The 23,044-nt window shown below is 38.9% G+C and overlaps 3 protein-coding genes and 1 long non-coding RNA gene across 15 annotated transcripts in view; 3 read left to right on the top strand and 1 right to left on the bottom strand.

Moving 5' to 3' along the window:
- LOC147840047 (uncharacterized) overlaps positions 1-23,044 on the top strand; it is a 543,896-nt gene that overhangs the window by 2,987 nt on the left and 517,865 nt on the right. The gene's annotated exons all lie outside the window — the stretch shown is intronic.
- znf292a (zinc finger protein 292a) overlaps positions 1-23,044 on the top strand; it is a 190,734-nt gene that overhangs the window by 70,498 nt on the left and 97,192 nt on the right. The gene's annotated exons all lie outside the window — the stretch shown is intronic.
- On the top strand, positions 572-14,338 carry zmp:0000001267. Of its 8 annotated transcripts, none has more exons than XR_015513891.1 (7): positions 572-1,332; positions 3,071-3,204; positions 5,455-5,584; positions 5,789-5,913; positions 8,199-8,286; positions 13,135-13,623; positions 13,954-14,338. XR_015513891.1 is itself a non-coding variant. In XM_087291159.1 (6 exons), the coding sequence occupies exons 1-6, from the start codon at positions 637-639 to the stop codon at positions 13,363-13,365; spliced, it is 1,404 nt and encodes a 467-aa protein (XP_087147285.1). In that variant the 5' UTR covers positions 572-636; the 3' UTR covers positions 13,366-14,338. The 8 variants fall into 8 exon arrangements, 2 of the variants coding, with proteins under 2 accessions (XP_087147285.1, XP_087147286.1); XR_015513893.1 differs by having other exon boundaries at positions 13,135-13,690; XR_015513892.1 differs by having other exon boundaries at positions 13,135-13,690; positions 13,930-14,338.
- The window catches only part of arel1 (apoptosis resistant E3 ubiquitin protein ligase 1), a 53,113-nt gene continuing 44,132 nt past the window's right edge, over positions 14,064-23,044 (bottom strand). The window contains exons 18-23 of one of the 5 annotated variants that reach the window (XR_015513866.1): positions 20,253-20,382; positions 20,120-20,178; positions 19,814-19,903; positions 18,204-18,379; positions 15,019-15,969; positions 14,064-14,892 (exon numbers count right to left, since the gene is read on the bottom strand). Coding sequence is in view for 1 of the 5 variants with exons in the window: in XM_087291125.1 (XP_087147251.1) it covers positions 15,867-15,969; positions 18,204-18,379; positions 19,814-19,903; positions 20,120-20,178; positions 20,253-20,382 (558 nt within the window). In the remaining 4 variants the exon portion in view is untranslated. Of the gene's footprint in view, positions 15,970-18,203; positions 18,380-19,813; positions 19,904-20,119; positions 20,179-20,252; positions 20,383-23,044 lie in introns of all 5 variants that reach the window. The other 4 variants (XR_015513867.1, XR_015513865.1, XR_015513868.1 and 1 more) reach the window with 4 other exon arrangements.

The raw sequence follows: 23,044 nt of genomic DNA, 5'->3' as shown, positions 1-23,044 counted from the left end.
GTAATGTTGCAACTTCTCTTTCCGGAAAATAGCCAGAACGAATTTACCAGTATTTTCAAAAAGGACCTGTTCACACATACAACCTTTCCGGAAAATTGCTGGCAATTTTCCAGAAAGGTCTGTATGTGTGAAAGGGGCTAATGTGTGCATGTATAATTTTTGCAGTGTGATATGTTAAAAACCTTCTAATAAAACGAAAACAGTTTAGACTTCGCTTAACTTTCTTACTTAAATTTTTAACATGACTATCAAATTTTAAATTAATGTCTAGAGTTATGCCAAGATACTTAAACTCGTTCACTTCTTTAATTACTTTCTTTTTTTTATCAGCACCTCAAATGTATCCCGTACAGGCCTATTTCGTATAGAAAAACACATAGATAACGCATCTTTCTGTTAAAGATGTTAGCCTACATATGACTTTGCATTGTTAATTACGCATTAACCATATTGCCAGCAAGAACTTGAATAAATATTAGTCAGGAAAAGATAAATGAAAAGCCAGAACCAGACTGTGACCCTTGGGGTGCTCTGCCAGTACATATTAACTCTTTAAATCATCTTGTGTTTTGTGTTGTTTGGTCCTGTTCATGGAGTCTATTCAAACTCAACATTTGCATTTCTCATTTCTACATTATGGAGAGTTCCAAGCTGAAGCTGAAGCCTGAAGTAGGGCTGCTGGGTGGAGTGTCTCTCATTGCTGGAGTCATAATTGGATCTGGAATTTTCATTTCCCCTCAATATGTGCTGATTTTTATGGGAAGTCCAGGTGCTAGTCTGATCATTTGGACTCTTTGTGGATTGTTGGCCATGGTAGCTTCTTTGTGCTATGCTGAACTGGGAACTGTGATTCGTGAGTCTGGAGGAGAGTATATTTACATCTTGCGCACTTCAGGTAACGTCATGGCATTTATATGCGCCTTCACCAACAACATTGTGGTAAGACCAACTGGCATGATTGCATCAGCACTTGTCTTTTCCCAAAATGCCCTTGCACCTTTCTATGAGGATTGTCCACCACCAAATGTAACAGTGAAGTGCTTTGCAGCCCTGGGGATTTTGACATTGACAGTTGTGAACTGCCTGAATGTGCGCTCCTCCATCAAAGTCACAGTGTTATTCACAGCTATTAAGGTGATGGCGCTTATAATAATTATGATCGGGGGACTTGTGCTGCTCATTCGAGGAACCACATCCAACAGCCTCCAAAATTCCTTTGAAGGGACCACGCTGAGCATTAAAACCATGGGTATCGCCTTTTACCACTGTTTATGGGCGTACGATGGCTGGAATACTTTAAACTTTGTTACCGAAGAGGTCAATCGTCCTGAGGTATTTATGTCTTGTATTATTTTTCTTATTTGTATTAATAGTCATTTTTGTTTTTAAAATGTTATAATGGTGTAACACATACTGTTCTGTATGCGGTTTACATATATATAAACATATAGAGCTATATATATGTAATATGTTAAATATAATATACCCCTGACCTAAGATAAAGGCATCTGCCAAATGAAGTATAAATGCTATCAATCAGTAAACAATCGGTGCCTAAAAGTACTTTAGAAATTAAAATTACCCAAACAACAACAAATCCTAAACCCAATTCCTAATCTTACAACTAAAATGAAGGACATCCAGAATGAGGAACCACTTATATCTGATAGCCCTGCTGATAAATCCAGCTTAAACTAGTCTAGGCTGGTTGGCTGGTTTTAGCTGGTTGACCAGTCTGGTTTTAGAGGGGTTTTGGCCACTTCCAGACTGGTTTCCAGCCATTTCCAGCGTGGTCTTAGCTGGTCAGGCTGGAAAGTGAAAATCAAAATATACAAAAAACTGTTTCAGTGTGTGTCTTGCAGTAATGATTATACAGATCTGTCACTCGTTTATTTCATTACAGCTGAACGGTTTTGCAACATACTATTTTAAATGTGTTGTCGGATTGTCTATTTTAATGTTGTCCATGTGCATACCTTGCTGAACATTCTGCTTTCAGCTTAACCTTCTGCACTGAAGCAACAAATTAAAAAGGTTGCACAGTTGTGTTTTTAGGTAATACAGTACATATACATACGTGCAAGAATCTGAAGCTCTGAAAACGTTTGCTTCCAGTGTAGTTAATATTGAACAAGAACTTTGAACTTCTTCATTCATTTCTTTTTTCTTCATTTCACACTCTTCAGAAGATCTGGGCACAGCTTTGTCTTTTTGCATTCCAGCACAATGAAAAATACAGAAAAGCTGAATTTAAGACGGGAATTGGGACTCGCCAGTGCTGTTTCTCTGGCCGCAGGCGTCATGATAGGTTCAGGAATTTTCATGTCTCCGCAATTCGTTCTGGTTTACGTTGGAAGTTCAGGAGCAAGCTTGATCATTTGGGCAGTGTGTGGCGTAGTATGCATGTGTACAGCTTTCTCATATGCTGAGATAGGCACCATTATCAGAGAATCCGGAGGTAACTATATCTATATCCTGCGAATTTATGGACCTTGTCTTGCATTCGTTTTGAGCTTTACGACCATGTTCCTAATGAAGCCACTTTCGATTATAGCTGGTTCCCTGAGCTTTGCCAAGTATGCCGTGGCACCATTTTACCCAGGCTGTACACCTCCTATTCTAGTGGTTAAGTGTATTGCTGCAGCATGTGTCTTGGTGATTTCAACTATCAATGTGCTAAATGTTCGCTTTGCCATGGCTTCTCAGGTGGTCTTTATGGTGGCTAAATTTGTTGGTCTAATGATTATAGTTGTCGGAGGAATAATAACAGTTGCACAGGGAAACTGTGAAAGCCTATGCAATTCCAAAAGTGCTTTTGCAGACGCAAAGCTTAGTATTAGTACTGTTGGAATGGCACTATATCAGTGCCTTTGGTCATATGCTGGGTGGAGCAACATAAACAATGTTATTGAGGAGGTGAAAAGGCCAGAGGTGAGACAAAGTTCCTATGTTCTCCAAAGTTAAAGTATTTATATGACTAGTCATGTAAAACTGCTAAACTGTATGTCTTATTAATGCAATGCTCTCATTTATGGTCCTTAATACTTTTATTTGTGATTTTATCTTGTAGGTCAACCTGCCGAGGGCACTGATGATTGCTATTCCCATGGTCACGATTCTCTACCTACTAGTCAATGTCAGTTATCTGGTTGCCATGTCACCCGCAGAGATGATATCATCTAGTGCAGTAGCTGTGACATGGGGGTAAATTTCAGAGTGCTATATATCTTTTTAGATCAGTGGTTCCTAACGCCCTATTCACACGGTGCATCAGCGTCAATGCTTCCCATTCACTTTGAATGGGTGACGTGAGGCGTTGCTGAACTGCATTGTGGATCCGTCGGCGCTGCTTTAGAGGCGTTGCTCGCTGCAGAAGTTGGGACCAGCTCAACTTTTCAAGCGCCGACGGAAGCGTCAGCCAATCAGATTGCTGTATGCAAATATACAAGCTAGACAGTGGAGGAACTATGACGTCAATTTGTATGCAAAAACCCGGAAGCGAGTTAGCATTTTAGCACTTCCGTTTACCTCGTCCCTATGTCAATGGGTTTTTTTAATGGGGTTTCAGTAAAATCGCTTAAATAAGGTCCGTGGCGAACACCAACTCAAGATACTTTCACGTTTTGTTCTACAACATAAAACACATCAGTTACAGCACACTTTTGAATTTTTAAGTTGGCCATGCTTCTTTAAAAAGACGGTTGCTATCAAGTTGCTAAATGGGACTACAGGTGGTGTCGGAGACATTATACGTCATCCAGCTGATCTGGTCTGGAGCGCAGCTCGCTTGTGTTGGGCATTTGGATTTGTCTGTTATTTAGGTATTTTCATGAATAGTATTTTGTAGTTTTTTGTGTTTTTCTAATTAAGAATTCAGATTGTGTATAGATAATGCCTTCACATGTAAAGGCTGTCGAGACAGATTCATTTGTTGATCATTTATTTTAATTAAACTGTTATGAAGATACTGCTTACTAGTGCAGACTGTCTCTCTCCTGCCCTCAGTAATGCAAACGTGTGAATAAATGTGCAAAAATACAGACATATTAACTGTCATTTTAACGTGATCAAGTGATTTTTCGTCTTTTTTTATTCATCTGAACACATTTTACTCAGTCATAACTGCAATATTTACACTCCTCTATAAAATGTTTAGCAGATGTGTCTGTATGGGCTGCTTTTCGCTGTACGTCGTGACATAAAAGGAAAATTGAATGTTGCTCTGTGTCCATCATGATGGAACTTGCAGGCATTTGATAGACTTGTTCCTCCTCACGCCTCATTTCTGTCATCTGTTGAGGTAAGCAGGTTGTGTGCGCGAGCGATACACTTATTTAAATATGTCTGATGAAAATACTATATAGGCAGACTTATACACGCAGTTTTAAAACTTTTAGAACAACCGCAAAGCAAAACAGATGTATTTCCCACGTAAAAACTATCCAAAAGGCACATAGGTCTATGATTTTTTGCGTATTTTTTTGTTTATAATATATAGCGTGGATTATAATATAATAAACAGAGAGATTAACTCTTTGTCATGGACATTATTTCTAAAAATAAGCTTGATAAATTGTCTGTAGCAGGCTAGCGCTGACGTCACAGACGAGGGCCCCGAGGGCTCTGTAGTCCATTTACAGCCTAATGTTAGCTTTTTAACTCTTGCGTTTGCATTTAAGATCCAAAAGTGCTCCAAGTTGTATTTTCGTGTGAGGATTATCCGGCTGGACAAAACGTGTAAGTGTAATGAACAGTGTCTGAACACAGAGCTTATTTTTTGCAATCTTCGAAAAGCCTATAGGAAAATCCTATAGGGATTTTCATGAGGGAACCAGTTTTATGCTAGCAGCCGATTAGCCTACAAAGTGAAGTCATAGTTCCTCCACTCTATTGCTGACTGAATTTCATTGGCTGACGCTTCTATGACGATCGCTTCAGCCCCAACTTCAGTCACACCTTCAGTCAAGCGTTGACGCTGAAGCCCTGTGAGAATGGGGCATAAGAGGGGGACAATGCGTGATTTTCCAAAAGTCAAATAAATTTTAGGCCCCGTTTACACGAATACATTTTCGTTTGAGAACAAAACACTGGCGTTTAAATTAACACTTCTGAAAAGATCCACACTACACAGATGAAAACGCACATCACGTGGCCACAGACACTCTGACACTGAAATCTGCTTCAGTGTAATCCATACCTGCCAACATTCCCGTTTTTCAGGGTGTCTCGTTTTTCAGATCCATCTCCCGTTTTGTTGCTTTTCCCGGAAATCTCCCGTGATTTGACTAGCACCCCTGTGGCGACCCCAGATTAATAAAGGGACTAAGCCGAAAAGAAAATAAATGAATGAAATGATATATTGTATTGTTCTTTCTCATGTTCTTGGTACTCATGTTAGCCACAGATTTTAATTTGATGATGTAAACCCTTAGTTATTTTTCTTTTTTGTGACAGAAATAAGGTGTTAGGAGGATGGGGCTGGGTGATGTCCATTGCTGCAGCACTCTCATCTTTTGGTTCTTTAAATGGATCCTTTTTCAGTGGAGGACGAGTGTGTTACGTTGCAGCAAGAGAGGGCCATATGGTAAGAAAGTGTATTTGAGGACAACAGGAAACAATATTGGGTTAAAATAGTAGACTTTGTAAATTTAAAGAAGCAATGCATTTGCTAAATAATGGGTTCAGGAAAATGCCCCTTACCTGTGCTTTGTGTGAATTTTCTTAAGTGCAATCACATTCCGTGAAAATGAACTGGACAAGTGCTATAAAATGTATTTCTGTCTTTCAGCCTGACATACTAGCTATGGCTCACATGCACCGGCTTACTCCATCTCCTGCCCTCATTTTCAACACTGTCATTGCTCTTATCGTTCTCATTCCCGGGGACTTCCAGGCAATAGTCAACTTTTTAAGGTACTGTTAATTATTTGTCATTTATAAGGGATTTATAAACCATGAATAGTCCTCACTTTAGATTAGGTCACAAAACTGCATGAAGTTGAGTTAATAAAGCATTTATTAACATACATAGTAACCATTATTATATGCTTGAATAATAAGACATAAAAAAGATTTATTTCAATAGTTTATTAATCATTTACTAACTCATTCTTAATGATTCTAAAAACCCTCAACTACTCTTAAATACAAATGGATTGTAAATAATCCAATACTTGCTTAAGTAATGAAAAATTAATCATTAACATAGTATGAAAGTACAATTATTAAGCACATTTTAAATATGTTTGTAAGTCAAGAATACAGCATTTGTAGCTGCATTTATCAACTGTTTACTAACGCTAATAATGTAGAGTTACTACTTAACACATAATAAATACACTATTTGCTAATGCTTAATAAATGATTTATTGTGTGTAGTTATTATAAAGTGTTACCGAAAAGCCTACTTTACTACATCCATTCAGCCTGGGGTAAACAAACAAGCCACGGCCACTATTTGCACATTTAAAATTCCTTTAATCAGGGGCTTTAATCAGCAAAGTGTGAATTTACAACACATTACCACCAACAGATACAGTTTTAGCTCCTGTTGCAAAGCCCTGACATCCACCTTCTATTCTTTGGAGATTCTGCCAGGGATTCCTAATCCAGTGCTCCCACACATTTGAACTCCAGACCTCAAGCTTTAAGATTGCTTATGTTATTACCAGGGCTTTATATTAACACACGCCAACCCGCCGAATGCGGGTAGATTTCAGCTTTGGCGGGTTAGACAGACAATCCCACTAGCCACTTTGGCTGGTTGAAAATAAATTTTTAATAGTAGTTTTCCTAAAAGCAGGGTTCGACAATATAAAGATGACCCAATATGTGTGCAAGTGTGATCTTAGAATCGAGAAGTACAATAATTGTGTTCACACGAGCAGAAGAAAGCAAATGAATACCGAATGAGAGAATGATCATCACTTGCGCTAACAGCTGATTTGATGCGCGCGACTTCTTCAAACGCGTGCGTGCGCTCCCGAATCGTGAAGCAACCGTGTCTGGAACAGGTTCTGGAAACGCAACTGTCATCGGTTCTCTCTCAAATAAACTAGACAAAAAGTGATGAACATGCACCGGTTGCTTTCACTTTGAACAGATTATTAAATGGCCTAAAGTTAACCTTGTGCATGTGATCCTTTCATTATCACACACGGTATGTTTCGCCTGCTTTTATTTGCTTACTGTTTTATTTGGTTTTATTTTTGTTAAAATGGTTGAATTATTATAATTTTTTTACAACGTTGCTTTAATGGGAGATGAACTCTCCATTTATGTGCAGTTAACTTGTGATCTGAGAGATCTTTAACCACGACAGATTGCATATTTTTGATACATGACAATAGATATTTTTTAAAAGTCAATTGTTTTTCTTTTTTTAAGAAATGATTTGTTAAATGAAAATATACAGTTTTATTTAGCTTGTTTTGACACATAAAAAATTTGTGGCTAAGAAATAATTATTGTTTAGTGTGGTTATAGAGATAAATTTGGTACATCATTAATTTTGAGCTCTAAAAAAAAGTCATGTGAAATAAAAACTAATTGCAATATAACACCCATTTATAATGACCCATTTGATTATGCTCATTGAGCAAGCTCATACTAGACACAAAAAGTTAATGAATGAGGACGCATGTGGAGATAACACAACATTTAAATCAAGTAATTTTAGCATGTCAACGTCAAATTTATGCATATAAAATATATTTTCCCAACAACAAAATTGTGGCTAGTGAAAATGCAGAGTGGCTAGTAACTTTGGAAAACTACTAGCCACAGTGGCTGGTGGTTAAAAAAGTTAATGTAAAGCCCTGGTTATTCTCTTTCTCTGATAAGACGCTATTTTTGGGCCTCTACCATCGGGTAGTCCCAGGTGAGTTGTTGTGAGTCCTACAACAACTCGAGTTCTACAACAACTTGCCAGTTCATGTTGGGCTGCCAATAAGCCTGTAGGACTTTATTGATAGCAACCTCATGGATGTACTTTACCCCAATTTTAACAATCAGTAAATCTCCTGCAGATATTTTCAAGCCCTTCAGCCCTGTTTTGGAATTGTTTAGTCAAGTTGGCCCTATATGTTATATTAACATTATAACTGGTTTTCTTTTATTTTAGTCTGTGGAACTCAAAATCTGGGTTGAGTCTGAAGTGGGCCAACCATGTTTCTAACATTTTTCACTTTCCTTTCTAGCTTTACTGCCTGGTTCTTCTATGGAGTAACGTTATCAGGTCTTCTATATTTAAAAATCAAGAAACCTGAACTTCCCCGGGCAATTTCGGTAAGAACATCAAGCACACCATTTTTTATTTTACTCAATTTAAAACCTCAAATGCATGACCTGTTAGTTTATTCATTAATAATAAATGTGTGTTATTGTACTCATCTTTTTGGGAGATTCAAATAATCTGCAGGATTGTACAGAACTATTCAGATAAATAAATCACAAACTAATTGTTTAATATAGTGGCATATATTGTTTTAGTTTGCCAGTAATTTTTAATTTCTAAATGTCAATGGCATTGTGACAGTATGGAAAAATCCATTTTATTGTGGGATAATTGTTTTATTCTGGTTTCCTTATTTGTCCACTGAGGATCTATTGTCATTTAGAGCTGCGGTCCCCAAGTTTATTTTAAAATCTGGGACAGGTTAACGCTTGACAATTTTCCGCAGCCCGGCTAGCAGGGCCGGCGTGTCCATAGAGGCGACCTAGGCGACCGCCTAGGGCGGCAGTATAGAGAGGGCGGCGTCCGCGATACCTCCCTTATGCGTCCTCAGTTATGTCCGCAACACCTCCCTTACCACCCGCGTCCTTAGATATATTAGTGCATAGAAGACAGAATAGAAAGGGTAGCGTCAGCGACACCTCCATCAGCACCCGCGTGTCCTTAGTTATATCCGCGCATAGGGCTGCAGAATAGAGAGTGCTGTGTCCGCGACACCTTCCTCCCTCCCTCAGCACCCATGCATCCTCAGTTATATCCGCGCATAGGGCAGCAGAAAAGAGGTCCATGACACCTCACTTCATTTTCATAACCGGTCACTTTCATTTTCACATTGGGATTGAGGGCGGCGTGATCGTCCTCTGCCTAGAGCGGCAGTTCAGCTTGCTCCGGCCCTGGGTGCTAGGCGACCATCAACCGTTTTTTCAGAGAATGACAAGCTGACAAAACATTGCTGCAACTCTGATAAAAGTTTTATTTATAGAGAAAATTAAAAAGCTCTGCATTGTTTGGGTGTTCTGTGTTTGTCGAAGATAATTAGTCTACCGAAATGTGTATATTCATAAAAAAAAATATGATGTTGAGCGGTCAGTTCTTGTCACATGACTTGCGGTGCACTCTCAGCATTATGAGGATGATTTCAACTGGGTTTCCATTGGAAATAACGAACTTGCTCGTGGAAAAGATGCTATTTGTGAACGGCAGTTCCTTCCTGCACAGACATGCTGGATTCACCTGATTTGTTGACAAACGGGTTGGGGATCCATTCCTTGGCAGTTCATGGGTCCTTCTCTGGGCTTTTTCCCTCTTCGTAAAGAAACATTCCAAAGACACATGTTACTTATTTTGCTAGCTTGTGGGTTACATTTTGGTGCTTACGTGTCTGAGATGTAACCAAGAGCACATGGTCATTTTTTAAAATAAAAGACTTTTCAAAATAAAAGATGGTTCAGACTCAAATAATAAATAAAAAAGAAATTATTAATGATTTCTTGTGCGGTCCGCTACCAGGGGTTGGGCACTACTGCTTTAGAGTCTTAGGTCAACCTGTATAACATACACTGTATCTGTTAGATCTATGTACCCAGAATATTCAACGTTAGTAGTTACAAATTTTGCGGTTTGAGAATTAATTTGGTTTGACAGTGTGCTCGGTTCACATGACTAAATCAATTTTTTCTGTCATATGTGTAAAAGTAATTACAACACTGCTTTTGTCATTAAAGGGATTCAAGGATGTCTCAAGATTATCACAAAACACTTATGCAAAAAAAGATGCAGTTGTTATGATATAAAGGCGAGGCAGTGGCGCAGTAGGTAGTGCTGTTGCCTCACAGCAAGGTAGCTGGGTCGCTGGTTTGAACCTCGGCTCAGTTGACGTTTCTGTGTGGAGTTTGCATGTTCTCCCTGCCTTTGCGTGGGTTTCCCCCACAGTCCAAAGACATGCGGTACAGGTGAATTGGGTAGGCTAAATTGTCCGTAGTGTATGAGTGTGTTTGTGAATGTGTGTGTGGATGTTTCTTCCGGCTGGAAGGGCATCCGCTGCATTAAAAACTTGCTGGATAAGTTGGCGGTTCATTCCGCTGTGGCGACCCTGGATTAATAAAGGGACTAAGCCGACAAGAAAATGAATGAATGAATAAATGTTATGATATACCAAAATACAATCCAAAAAATGAGAACAGGAAACTAATGTCTAAGCAATCCATAAAAATAGGACCCACAAAAAAGTAACTGAGAACAATACTGAAGTAAAACAGCAAATAAATCATGGTCTATATAAAGTCGAACTAAAAAAGAAACGTATCAACCAGTGAGAGTGATGAAAAACGATGCAAAGGTTTATGGTGCAAAGGCTCATGTGAACAAACAGGCAATAAGCCAAAAATAAAGAGTGCTCTCTTGTGGCTGTGGAAGGTACTTCAGCAGATGGCTGACAGACTTTTCACAATTTACCTCTAATAAAAATAGAGAAAAAATGATTTAAATTAAATTAAAAATTAACCAGGTAAACCATGGATTTTCCTATTACATTTCAGATAACTTTTAAAAATCGCAGTTGACTGAAAAACTTGACTAAGAACATCGAATGCTGTATATATATATAACCAGAAATTATCCTTAATGTGTAAAACTTTGTACACAACCACTGTTTACACATAATATTTTGATGAATACAGCATCTGTTTTTTTCTATTACCTATATTTAAACTAGTTTAATTGGAATTTTAGAAATAAAAAAACAACACATTTTTAGTTTAAGTGTACTTCAGGCATTAATGATAATGATATTTGTCTTTATTTCATAGAAGAAATTTGCTAATTCTGTGGTGCTTAGATTATAGTGACTGTGCTGTATCAATGGAGGGAATAAAGTAGTGTCGTGTATTCACCATATTCTTCGCGTACGAGCGGGCGCAGCCATTTGAATCCTTTTGGCTCGAGACTTCCTGTCTCATTTACTTCCATTGATTTTTAGACATTAAAAACTGCTCGTTTTGATGCTTGATGTTGCAAACTGATATATTCTCTTATTCTATGATATGCGCATAAAAAAACAGTTGATGGAAACAGCAAGATGCGCATACATTTTGAAAATGCGCATAAAAATATGTGTGCATAACTGAGTAGGATAAACTTCTTATTCAATCAGAAAAGATGTGCATAAACTGCGATGGAAACACTTTTACCGAACACAAAATATTCATGATAAAATTATAAATTATAATGGCCTCATGACAATCATGTTTATTACAGATTTATGACAAGTTATGTTGTCTTGGCCATGTCAAGTTTTCATGACAAAGGCATCTCAAACAATGTCATATGACTGTTGTTACAATTATTTACTTGATTTTTTACTTATAAACACCCCTTCAAGTAAAGTTACTCTCACTTTATTAGTCATATCATTGCCATATTTGATCATGAAATAACATTGTGAATTTTTAAGTAATTTTTACTTCAAACTGAGATGACGAAGAATTTAATTGCATTACATCAATACAAGTGTTTGGAAAGTTGTTAAGACAAAGTCCCTTTAAGGCAGGGGTGTCCAAACTCGGTCCTAGAGGGACGGTGTCCTGCAGATTTTAGCTCCAACTTGGCTCAACACACCTGCAAGGATGTTTCTAGAAAGCCTAGTAGGAGCTTGATTAGCTACCCAGGTGTGTCTGATTGGCGTTGAAACACCGGCCCTCCAGGATAGAGTTTGGACACGCCTGCTTTAAGGCAAGTCATTTCACTCGGCGGCCATCTTTGAAACGCCTCTCGGGCAGTATGCTCGGGCATTCTGTTTGAATGGGGAAACATCAAATTCTCCAAAATTGCTTGCCAAGCTTACAATATCATTTCATATTACAAATAACCAAAAAATTAAACAACTACTGTCAATTTAGTATCATTTCTAAATGTTCTTATCACACAAAATCTGCAGAAACTCACGTCTAGTTCAAGCCCCTCCCCCAGAGAATTGTCATTCTATAGAAATCACTGATTGGCTCCTGTACTAAAAGGCGGGCTTTATTCGCCATATAGCGATCACTGATTAGATCCAAGACTAGAAGGCGGGCTTCATTCGCCATATAGCGATCATTAATTAGATCCTGTACTAGAAGGTGGGCTTTATTCGCCATATAGTGATCGCTGATTAGATCCTGTACTAGAAGGCGGGCTTTACTCGCCATATAGTGATCGCTGATTAGATCCTGTACTAGAAGGCGGGCTTTATTCGCCATATAGTGATCGCTGATTAGATCCTGTACTAGAAGGCGGGCTTTATTCGCCATATAGTGATCGCTGATTAGATCCTGTACTAGAAGGCGGGCTTTAATTCACCAAATAGCGACCGCTGATTGGCTCCTGTAATATAAGGCTGGGCTTCATTCGCCATATTGACAGTTACACTTTTCCCTATTTAAAAGTATGCGAGTGACACGTCTTGTGCTATCTATAGTCTTTGGTGAAGAAAAAGAGCAAGGAATCACCAAGAGTCAACACTCTAGTGCACTTTGGGAAACAGCCACTAGAGGCAGCCTCTGTAATTTACAATAGTTCATTGTAAATTAACTAAAAGTGCTGATGATTGGGGTAGTAAGTGTTGTATTGTCGTCTTTCAGGTAATATCTCAGCTTTAATGCGCTTTTTAAATAAATAAATAAAAAACAAAAGCAGCTGCTTGCCATTGCGTTAGCAATAAGATCCAATGGACAGCCGACTGCTTTCACTCCAAAATGGCAGAATCCGGGGCTGTTGCTGGACGCTGCTGTTGCAATGGAACGTTCTATTGAGTGTTGCCTCTTGGTCATTTCAAGCTTTTTGGTTAAGACAATATAACAATTTGAAAAAATGACAATTTGGACCACAAGTTAACCTTCAACAAATGTCTGTTTTACCTTTGCAAGGTACCCATAATCCTTCCCATCGTGGCTTTGCTGGCTGCAGTGTTCCTGGTGCTGGCTCCTATCATCGATGACCCTCAGATAGAGTACCTCTATGCGGTCATCTTCATACTGAGCAGCATTGTGATTTATATACCTTTCATTCACTTCAAGATGTTTCCAGGAATGTTAAACAAACTCACAGTCTTCCTTCAGCTTTTTCTAGAGGTAGCACCGACTGCCAAAAACCTGTAATGCTGCACCAACAGTAATGTCAAATGTTGTGCTTTCCGTATTCAAATGCTACAAACTGTAAGAAATCTTATTCATGTGTGAAAATCAGTTTAAAGAGGACCTATTATGCAAAAAAAAAAATCACTTTTATAAGGGCTTTAAACACAGTTGTGTGGTATTAAATTCAACTTAAGAAGTTCTGTATATACCCCTGTACACAAGAAGTAGGCCGTTTAGATCCTCTAAGATTGACTACAACAATTTAGTCAGTACAGCCCTGCTGAAAAATCCATCTTAAACCAGCTTAGGCTGGTTTTAGCTGGTCGACCAGCCTAGTTTTAGAGGGGTTTTGGCCATTTCCAGACTGGTTTCCACCCATTTCCAGCCTGGTCCTAGCTGGTCAGGCTGGAAAATGACCAGCCAAATCCAGCTAAAACCAGCTCAACCAGCCTGGCTTAAGCTGGATATAGCTGGTTTTGGCTGGACTCCCAGCTTGGCTAGGCTGATCAAGCTGGTTTTAGCTGGTCATCTCCCAGCTTGTCCAGCTAAGACCAGGCTGGAAATGGCTGGAAACCAGCCTGGAAGTGGCCAAAACCCCTCTAAAACCAGGCTGGTCGACCAGCTAAAACCAGCCAACCAGCCTAGGCTGGTTTAAGCTGGATTTTTCAGCAGGGAGAGCCTATAAAGACAGCAAGACAAACAATTAGACATGACTGAAATGACTGTTAATGATATACATGAGTTTATTGTATTTCATTTTTTACACTTCCCCTCCCGCCTAGGCAAACCCAAATTCTTATTCCTGGCTACTGATACAGTGCCATCCTTAATGCTGGACTAAATGTACAATTGTAGCTTTATATGAAGCTGATCCATAACATTCTGCTGTATGTTATTTTCCCGCAATCCTTTATGACATTTACAGTATATCGATGAATCATTTTCTGCTGATTGTGGTTACATAAAATAAAAACCGTAGCCATCTGCACAGGAATGTTATAGTCAATGTTCAATTTCAGGAGGCCAACTTATGAAAAACACAAATGTAGATTATACGTTAGAGAGAGAGAGCACAGTGTATCATAAGGGTAGTCATGTTATTCACTTTTTGTCCTTGCAAATGTTTTATAGTGGTCAAACAAAGGCCCCGTGACCTCAAACAACATTGCTACAATTATATACACTTAAAAAAAAACATTGTTCTTCAACAGTCATCCATTGTGCATCATGATTTTCCCCACAAAGATTACACTTCGCTCTTGCTGTGGCATTAACAAAACCAACTAATAGTGTAAAAACACAACATGTTATGAATAAAACAAGCATTTGCTGTATCAGGACTTGATATATGATGCATAGATGTCAGTCAAAGGAAACTAAAGGAGTAGTAGGACCAGTAATTGTTGTGGTACAATATTAACCCTGCTAAAAATCCAGATTAAACCAGCCTAAGCTGGTTGGCTGGTTTTAGTTGGCTGACCAGCCTGGTTTTAGAGGGGTTTTGGCCATTTCCAAGCTGGTTTCCTGCCATTGCCAGCCTGGTTTAAGCTGGACACAGCTGGTTTTGGCTGGGCTCCCAGCTTGGTTAGGCTGGTCAAGCTGGTCATCTCGCAGCCTGACCAGGCTGGAAATGGCTGGAATTCAGCCTGGAAATGGCCAAAACCACTCTAAAACTAGGCTGGTCAACCAACTAAAACCAGCCAACCAGCTTAGGCTGGTTTAAGCTGGATTTTTCAGCAGGGAAGGAGTCTTTATAATATTTTAGTATAGTTACTATTTTAATTACCATCTCGCCCTGAATTCGATCATAAATAATTCCCTACATATGCTCAGTTTATATCGTCAAATGTTCCAAATGAAAAGTTCAAGGGTTCGAGAGGAGAGCTAAGAGCAAAACTTATTTATCTGTTGCTGGAATGCCAGTTAAAACGAAGACTTCTGAACATCTCTGGGGAAGAAAAAGTAAAGATGTGTGAAAATCTCTATTAAAGAAATCTCAAATCTTCCAACGTTGAAAAAAAAAAAACAAAGTCACAAATATCAAATGAAGAGTAGCAAGAGAAATATACACTGTATAAATAAATCAAACAATAAAACAGCAGTTATATACACAACCTTCCCTGATCAGTTAAGGCCCAAGTGCAGAGGACACACAGTCAATTCCAACATCCTACAGTCTACAATATTCCTTTAAAAAAAAATAATAATAATTATTCTACTTACGCCAAATGCAAAGTAAGCATTCTGACACTTGGTTAGGCCATTAGGTCTACGCTCAGATATAGAAAGAAAGGCAACTATCTGAACAACAACAAAAATTCTCAACTCTTATTTCCATGTTGCAGAACAGTCCTTAAATACATATGTACAGAACGCCTGAATCCTCCCAGAGGCATCTTGTGATCAAAGTCCTTCCTTTACAGTACATTGTAAAGTACACTGGGGTGAGATGTTCATTTAAAAAAAAGAAAGGAAAAGCAGGTTTGGAGACAAATCTGTTTCTGCCTGAGCGGAACTGATGTTTATAGCATCCCAAAGCCCTCGCTCCCCTCACTGATGGCCAGCTTCAGCAGCTTGTGGAGCTCCTCGTAGGAGTCGTATGTTGGGAGGCACAGCTGGTTAAAACTGAACAGGACAGAAAGAGGAGAAGTTAAACATGAAAGCCCAAATTAAACCGCTCGATTTGTTCTACAGATACTTCAGATCAAACTATATTCATGCTGCTGGAACTATACATCTACATTTAACAAATTAAATAGTTGTCAAGTCTTTCAGTAGTGCTTTGGCACAATGGCTGAAAACATTGTCATGTACAGTGCATCCTGAAAAGTATTGATAGCGCTTCACTTTTTCCGCATTTATTATGTTGCAGCCTTATTCCAAAATGGATTTCATTCATTTATTTCCTTAAAATTCTACACACAATACCCCATGATGACAATGTGAAAGAGTTTTTTAAATAGTTGCAAATTTATTAAAAATAAAAACCTGAAAAATCAGATGTACATCAGTATTCACAGTCTTTGCTCAATACTTTGTTGATGCACCTTTGGCAGCGATTACAGCCTCAAGTCTTTTTGAATATGATGCCACAAGCTGTCTTTGGGAATTCTTGCCCATTCGTCTTTGCAGTACCTCTCAAAGCTCTATCAGGTTGGATGGGAAGTGATGGTGTACAGCCATTTTCAGATCTTTCCAGAGATGTTCAATAGGATTTAGGTCTGGGCTCTGGCTGGGCCACTTAAGGACATTCACCGAGTTGTTGTGAAGCCACTTTACTGATATTATGGCGGTGTGCTTTGGGTCATTGTCCTGCTGAAAGATGAACCCAGTCCTGCTGAAAGATGAACCCGAGGTCAAGAGCACTCTGAAGCAGGTTTTCATTCAGGATGTCTCTGTACATTGCTGCATTCATCTTTCCCTCTATCCTGACTAGTCTTTCAGTTTCTGCCTCTGAAAAACATCCCCACAGCACCTCCATGCTTCACTGTAGGGATGGTATTAGCCTGGTGTTCAGCGGTGCCTGGTTTTTTCTAAACATAACGCCTGGCATTCACTCCAAAGAGTTAGATTTTAGTCTCATCAGACCAGAGAGTTTAGTTTCTGATGGTCTGAGAGTCCTTCAGACGCCTTTTGGCAAATTCCACACAGGGAATGGCTTCCGTCTGGCCACTCTACCATGCAGGCCTGATTGGTGGATTGCTGCACAGATGGTTGTCCTTCTGTAAGGTTCTTCTCCCACCACAGAATAACGCTCAAGCTCAAGACAGAGTGACCATCAGGTTATTGATTAGCTCCCTGACTAAGGCCCTTCTCCCCTGATCACTCAGCTTAGATGGCCGGCCAGCTCTAGGAAGAGTCCTGGTGGTTCCAAACATCTTCCACTTACGGATGATGGAGGCCGCTGTGCTCATTGGAACTTTCAGAACAGCAGAAATGTTTCTGTAACCTTCTCCAGCCTCGTGACAATCCTTTCTCAGAGGTCTACAGACAGTTCCTTTGTCTTCATGCTTGGTTTGTGCTTTGACATGCACTGTCAACCCTGGGACTTTATATAGACAGGTGTGAGCCTTTTAAAATCATGTCCAATCAACTGAATTTACCACAGGTGAACTCCAATTAAGCTGCTGAAACATCTCAAGAATGATCAGTGGAAACAAAATGTACCTGAGCTCAATTTACAGCTTCATTGCAAAGGCTGTGAATACTGATGCACATGGGATTTTTCAGGTATTTATTTTTAATAAATTTGCAACAATTAAAAAAATATATATTTTTCACATTGTCATTATGGGGGATTGTGTCAAGAATTTTGAGGAAATAAATTAATTTGATCCATTTTGGAATAAGGCTGTAACATAAAGAAATGTGGAAAAAGTGAAGCACTATGAATACTTTCCGGATGCACTGTATATATAACAAGGAATGCTCAAAGGTGAGTAAATTATCACTTTTTTTTTTTTATTTTGCATGAACAATTCCTTTAAACAGAAAATAAAACTCTAAAAGTGACAACACACATGCTTCTAGGCAGTGCTAAATTATTAATTTTGCCATAGTTAGAGAATCTGTAGGCACACTGTTACACTACATGGCTTTGTTAGAAACAGAGGCATTAAATGAACATTTAGACATGCCACCATTTAAAAAATAATAATAATTAATTAGATTTAATGATTTTGTTCCCTTTGTATAGTTTCTCTGCTGTTTTCACAAAACAATTTAATCAGTATCATGGCTATATGCAACAAATATTAAACCCTGAAAGTGACATTTAAAGGAAATAGTAGTAATGTTACTTTAGTTCTGAAACTGGACTGTGGATTTCCTGTGAAAGTGGGGCAATAGTGAGTGCTCACCAGGTGTGTGCGGTGGGCAGCGTGCTGTGTGTGGGAGCTGCTATGATTTGGAAGGAAGGGCAGAGCGTGTTGAAGCCACCAGGTGGAAGCTGTGAGGAGCCGGTGGTGAACTGCAGCAATCGCGCCAATTCTTCCTGTGTGAAGGATGATACCACCGCCCAGAACCACTTCATCACCTAAGCAAAGGGATAATCAGGTCATACACAGGTCAACTGCAGCACTTTTTAGTCAGAACCAAAAATAATAGGAAGCGAATGCAAGTTATTTATTTTACTTAATTTCTTTCAATTGTTTCATTTTAATGCAAAGTTTACATCTTTTAAGAGTTCTTTATGAGAACTTGACAAACACGTCATAACCAGACTTTGTCATGACAATTTGACATTATCAAGACAACATAACTATATAATAAATCTCTAATAAACATGGTTGTCATTAGTTAATTATAATGAAGTCATGATTTTTCAGCATTATTAATATTTTTCTCGACATTCACTGCAGTGATGCGAATAATTAAAGGCAGTTATAAACTAATTTTACTGAGAACAAAAAAGTGATTAGAAAAATATAAATGCACAAGCACAATGGCCTCATAGTAATCATGTTTCTGACAGATTTATGACAATTTATGCTGTATTGGTAATGTCAAGTTGTCATGATCAAGATGTTTTTATTTCGAGCCGTCATAAAAACACCTTAAACAATGTCAACTTTGCATTTAAAATGACATTACTTAGCAAATAAGAGAAATTAAGTTGTCCTGAACATGCATAAAATCTTCATATTCATAACATTAGCCATGGTATGATTATAAAGATGAAGAACTTATGAACAACTATTTCAGGTAAAGTGTTACATTGAGATTCTTTAAATAAAAAAGATACACATAAATCAAATGTGATTGCTTTTAAAACTAAATGGTATTACTAACTAGTTCTACTTGTCTTTCCTAAATAAGAGGTGTACAAAAACATTTATGAAAAAAAGCTCACCGGCCACTTTATTAGGTACACCTTACTAGTACTGTGTTGGACCCTCTTGTTGCCTTCAGAACTGCCTTAATCCTTCGTGGCATAGACTCAACAAGGTACTGGAAATATTCCTCAGAGATTTTGACTCACATTGACACCATCATGCAGCTGCTGCAGATTTGTTGGCTGCACATTCATGATGCCCATCTCCCGTTCCGCCACATCCCAAAGATGCTCTATTGGATTGAGCTCTGGTGACTGTGGAGGCCATTTGAGTACAGTGAACTCACTGTCACCCACAGAACTGCCCTTATTGGATATTTTCTCTTTTTCAGACCATTCTCTGTAAACCCTAGAGATGGTTGTGTGGGAAAATCCCAGTAGATCAGCAGTTTCTGAAATACCCAGACCAGCCCGTCTGGCACCAACAACCATGCCACGTTCAAAGTCACTTAAATCATCTTTATTCTGATGCTCGGTTTGACCTGCAGCAGATCGTCTTGACCATGTCTACATGCCTAAATGCATTGTGTTGCTGCCCTGTGATTGGCTGATTAGAAACTTGCGTTAACATGCAGTTGGACAGGTGTACCTAATAAAGTGGCCAGTGAGTGTATACTACTCACTAGTGTCACTCACCTTTTCTCTGAAATGCCATGACCCTCCAACAATTACTGCATGAGCTTTAAAGTCCTGGACATTTATATCTCCTGTGCCACACATCAACAACTGGGAACAAGACAGACGAGTCAAAACCTCTTAAACATCAACTTTACATGCGGAGACATGTTTAAAAAAATAAAACAACTAATGGCTTTAATGACTGTTAAATCTACGGTCACATTTACTGATATTTGGCAACATCACATCATCTTGATTAGACTCCAAGTTTAAATTGAAAATGGAAAAGGTTTCCAAAGGACTGCTGCAAACAGAATTTCTTACCTCCAGTTCATTCTCATCAAATATGGCCAGAAGGTTTTCAGGGACCAGTTCGTTCAAACCTGAACAGAAGAGGTCATTCTGTCAATATGAAATTCTTCACTCGGAGACATTGATTTAGAAAATCTGATCTTACCTTTAAGGAAGTGTTCGACTTCCTCTCTCACTTGACTGGCTAGTCTGTACTGGGCCAACAAGTTTAAATAGTGATTTTTATTCTCATTGGTCACAGCAATTTGAGCACCACCAGGTATCAGTTCCACCACCTGTAACAGTACTACTATCAGTGAAAGTGTACAAACAAACAATCACTCGTTTCTTCAAATCACTCTTAAAGGAATAGCTCACCCAAAAATGAAAACCACCACATGGTTTACTCACTGTCAAACCATCTTCAGGGTATATGACTGCCACTATTCAACACCATTATGAAAGAGCCAGGATTTATTGTAAACTATTCTGTCTGTGTTGGTCCATGTGACCAAATAAAGTCATATACAATAAGTTACCTGACAAAAGTCTTGTCACCTATCTAAGTTTTAGGAACAACAAATAATAACTTGACTTATATTTGATCATTTGATTTTAGAAGTGGCTTATATGAAAGGCGAAGGCCTCTAGATCAGTGTTTCTCAACTGGTGGGTCGCGACCCAAAAGTGGGTCGCGGGAACATTTTCTGTGGGTTGCAGAGCGTGTGGTCAAAAAACAACAACAAAAGTTTAATTCCAAACTTATTTTGACTTTTATTTTGAAATGCGTGCACAACAACCCTTACCGTACGTTCACACCGAAAGCGGCGAGAGCGTCAAAGTAGCCGGAAGTCATTCATTTTCAATGAGAGTCGGCGGCGACGATAAGCGGCGAGGAGCAGTGCGGCGCGTCTTCGCCGGCGTGAGCGTCGAGGAGAGTTGAAATGAAGTCAACTTTATGGTAATGTGCTATGACGCTGTTCGGCGGCAAGCAATCAGAATGAAGACGTCCAACGCTTGATAGCAGTTCAGGGAACACAGACCTGTGAACTTTGGTTCCGACCACAGTTGTTCCCAAGGGTTTGATTATTGCGGTCGCCGGATTTCCAATTATTTACAATGTTTTCTTACAGGAACATACATTAAATAAGTTACTGGCGAGTTACTGATGTTCATTAATGTTATATAAATTTATCTTTAAAAAGCGGGAATCTCACGCGATGTGACAGTACAAAACAGTACTGCTGCTTCAGGATATTTCAGACATATGGACACATATTGGATAAATAGAGCAAAGCCACACCACACGCAACTTGATCTTCCATTGTTTTATGAATTTGATAAGAAGTGCGCAACATTTTCACGCTAAAAACATGCCTTATGCAGGAATGTAACTGATAATGCTGCAACGGCTCCTTTAAGTACGAGATCAATGTAGCGAGTTTTGACGCTCTCGCCGCCGGAGCTGAAGGCAGACAGCGTAGTCGCCAGGGCGGCCAGAGCGACCTTGGACGCTCTCGCCGCTTTCGGTGTGAACGTACGGTAGTGTTTGACATGTGAAATTTCATTTAATTATAGCAACAAATATGTCAAAGTGCAAGTACGACCCTGAATATGTAAAGTATGGATTTACATATATTGATGACAAAAAAGACTCAAGTGTGTCATCAGTAGTGAGGTGCTCTTACAAGAGAGCACGAAACCTTCTAAATTAAAACGACATTCAAAAACCAGAAAACATGTTTTATTAATAGTTTAGTTCATGGTAACTGAACCTATCCTTACCCCAACCACTGTTGCAGTATTTGTCGTTTTTACTTTGTAATATTTCAATAATTTGATACATTTTGTTAAATGACAGCAATAAAATATTATTTATTTGTAAGTCTTGGTGATTTTCTTATGATTTATCCGTCACTATTTGTGGGACAGGTGAATTGGGTAAACTAAATTGTTTAAATTGTTACACTCCATGAGATACGTGTTTGGCAGGACGGCCTATACCTTGCATTGGTTTCATACAGATAACAAAACCAGAGAACATTTGTTTTCAAGTGTAGTTGGAGGCTTTCAATAGATTGCAGGCTTTCTGTGGATATATTTCTCAAGTCTATGTATGAAGCAATTACTCACTGAGATTCTGAAGTGTTTGCTGATCAAAAGGGTTCAAAACACCTGTCGAAAACTATACAAGTGACGTCTTGTGTAATCTATAATCTTGAATAAAACACTTCTGTAAATTATTGTTGCATCTCCTCTTTCATCAAAAGCACTGCTAGCATGTTGAGTGAAACTAAACTCTGCATGACATGAGATCTCCGGAACTGGACTGGACAACTCTGTGGGTCACCATCACAAATGCATGGTGAACATGCAATAGCACCACCATCCGTACCGTAGATATATACATTAGATGTCGCCTACCCTGTTGATGTCTATTGGAAGGAATGCGTCAATAGAGCCGCCATCTTGGTACAGGGTAGCGCTCCTTTGAAATTAATGAGGGACCAAGCTGCAGTGGAGGACTGTGGCCATCCAAAGCCAGAGATATACACATATACACGTATATCTATGACCGGGAGTTTTCCGGGAGGTCAGTGAGCACATTTTTTTATAATTATTATGAAAATTATAATTTTACATCACTTTTCTAAATTAATGGATCAGTGAACGCACTGACAAAAAGCTTGTGTTTGTGTGTATGGAAATGTACTATCCACCCTCCCTGTTTAATTTGATCTGATCCGTGTCCTGAAACACAGCTCCTCTCCTGCTTTCACTTCTCATGCTGACGGAGGGAGCGATTCGTTTGTGAATGAATCTCCGTTATGAACGACTCCTTCACTAGCTGACAATAATACAAGTTTCTGGCAGCGCAGCATCTCGTTGTCATATTTCTTTTGTATTGTTTGCTGATTTTATTTAACAAAACTAGCATAATCCGAGTGTTTAGTGCGA

This window comes from Danio rerio, chromosome 17 (genome assembly GCF_052040795.2).
Source record: "Danio rerio strain M-AB ecotype USA chromosome 17, GRCz13ab, whole genome shotgun sequence".
NCBI classification, from domain to species: domain Eukaryota; kingdom Metazoa; phylum Chordata; class Actinopteri; order Cypriniformes; family Danionidae; genus Danio; species Danio rerio.
The sequence above is the reverse complement of the archived record's forward strand: the minus strand, read 5'-3'. Positions and strand labels throughout refer to the sequence as shown.

Coding starts and splice junctions, on each gene's coding strand:
- zmp:0000001267 (XM_087291160.1), top strand. CDS start 2,227: ATGAAAAATACAGAAAAGCTGAATTTAAGACGGGAATTGGGACTCGCC. Junction 5,914..8,198: donor GCAATAGTCAACTTTTTAAG/GTACTGTTAATT, acceptor TTTCCTTTCTAG/CTTTACTGCCTGGTTCTTCT. Junction 8,287..13,134: donor AACTTCCCCGGGCAATTTCG/GTAAGAACATCA, acceptor TACCTTTGCAAG/GTACCCATAATCCTTCCCAT.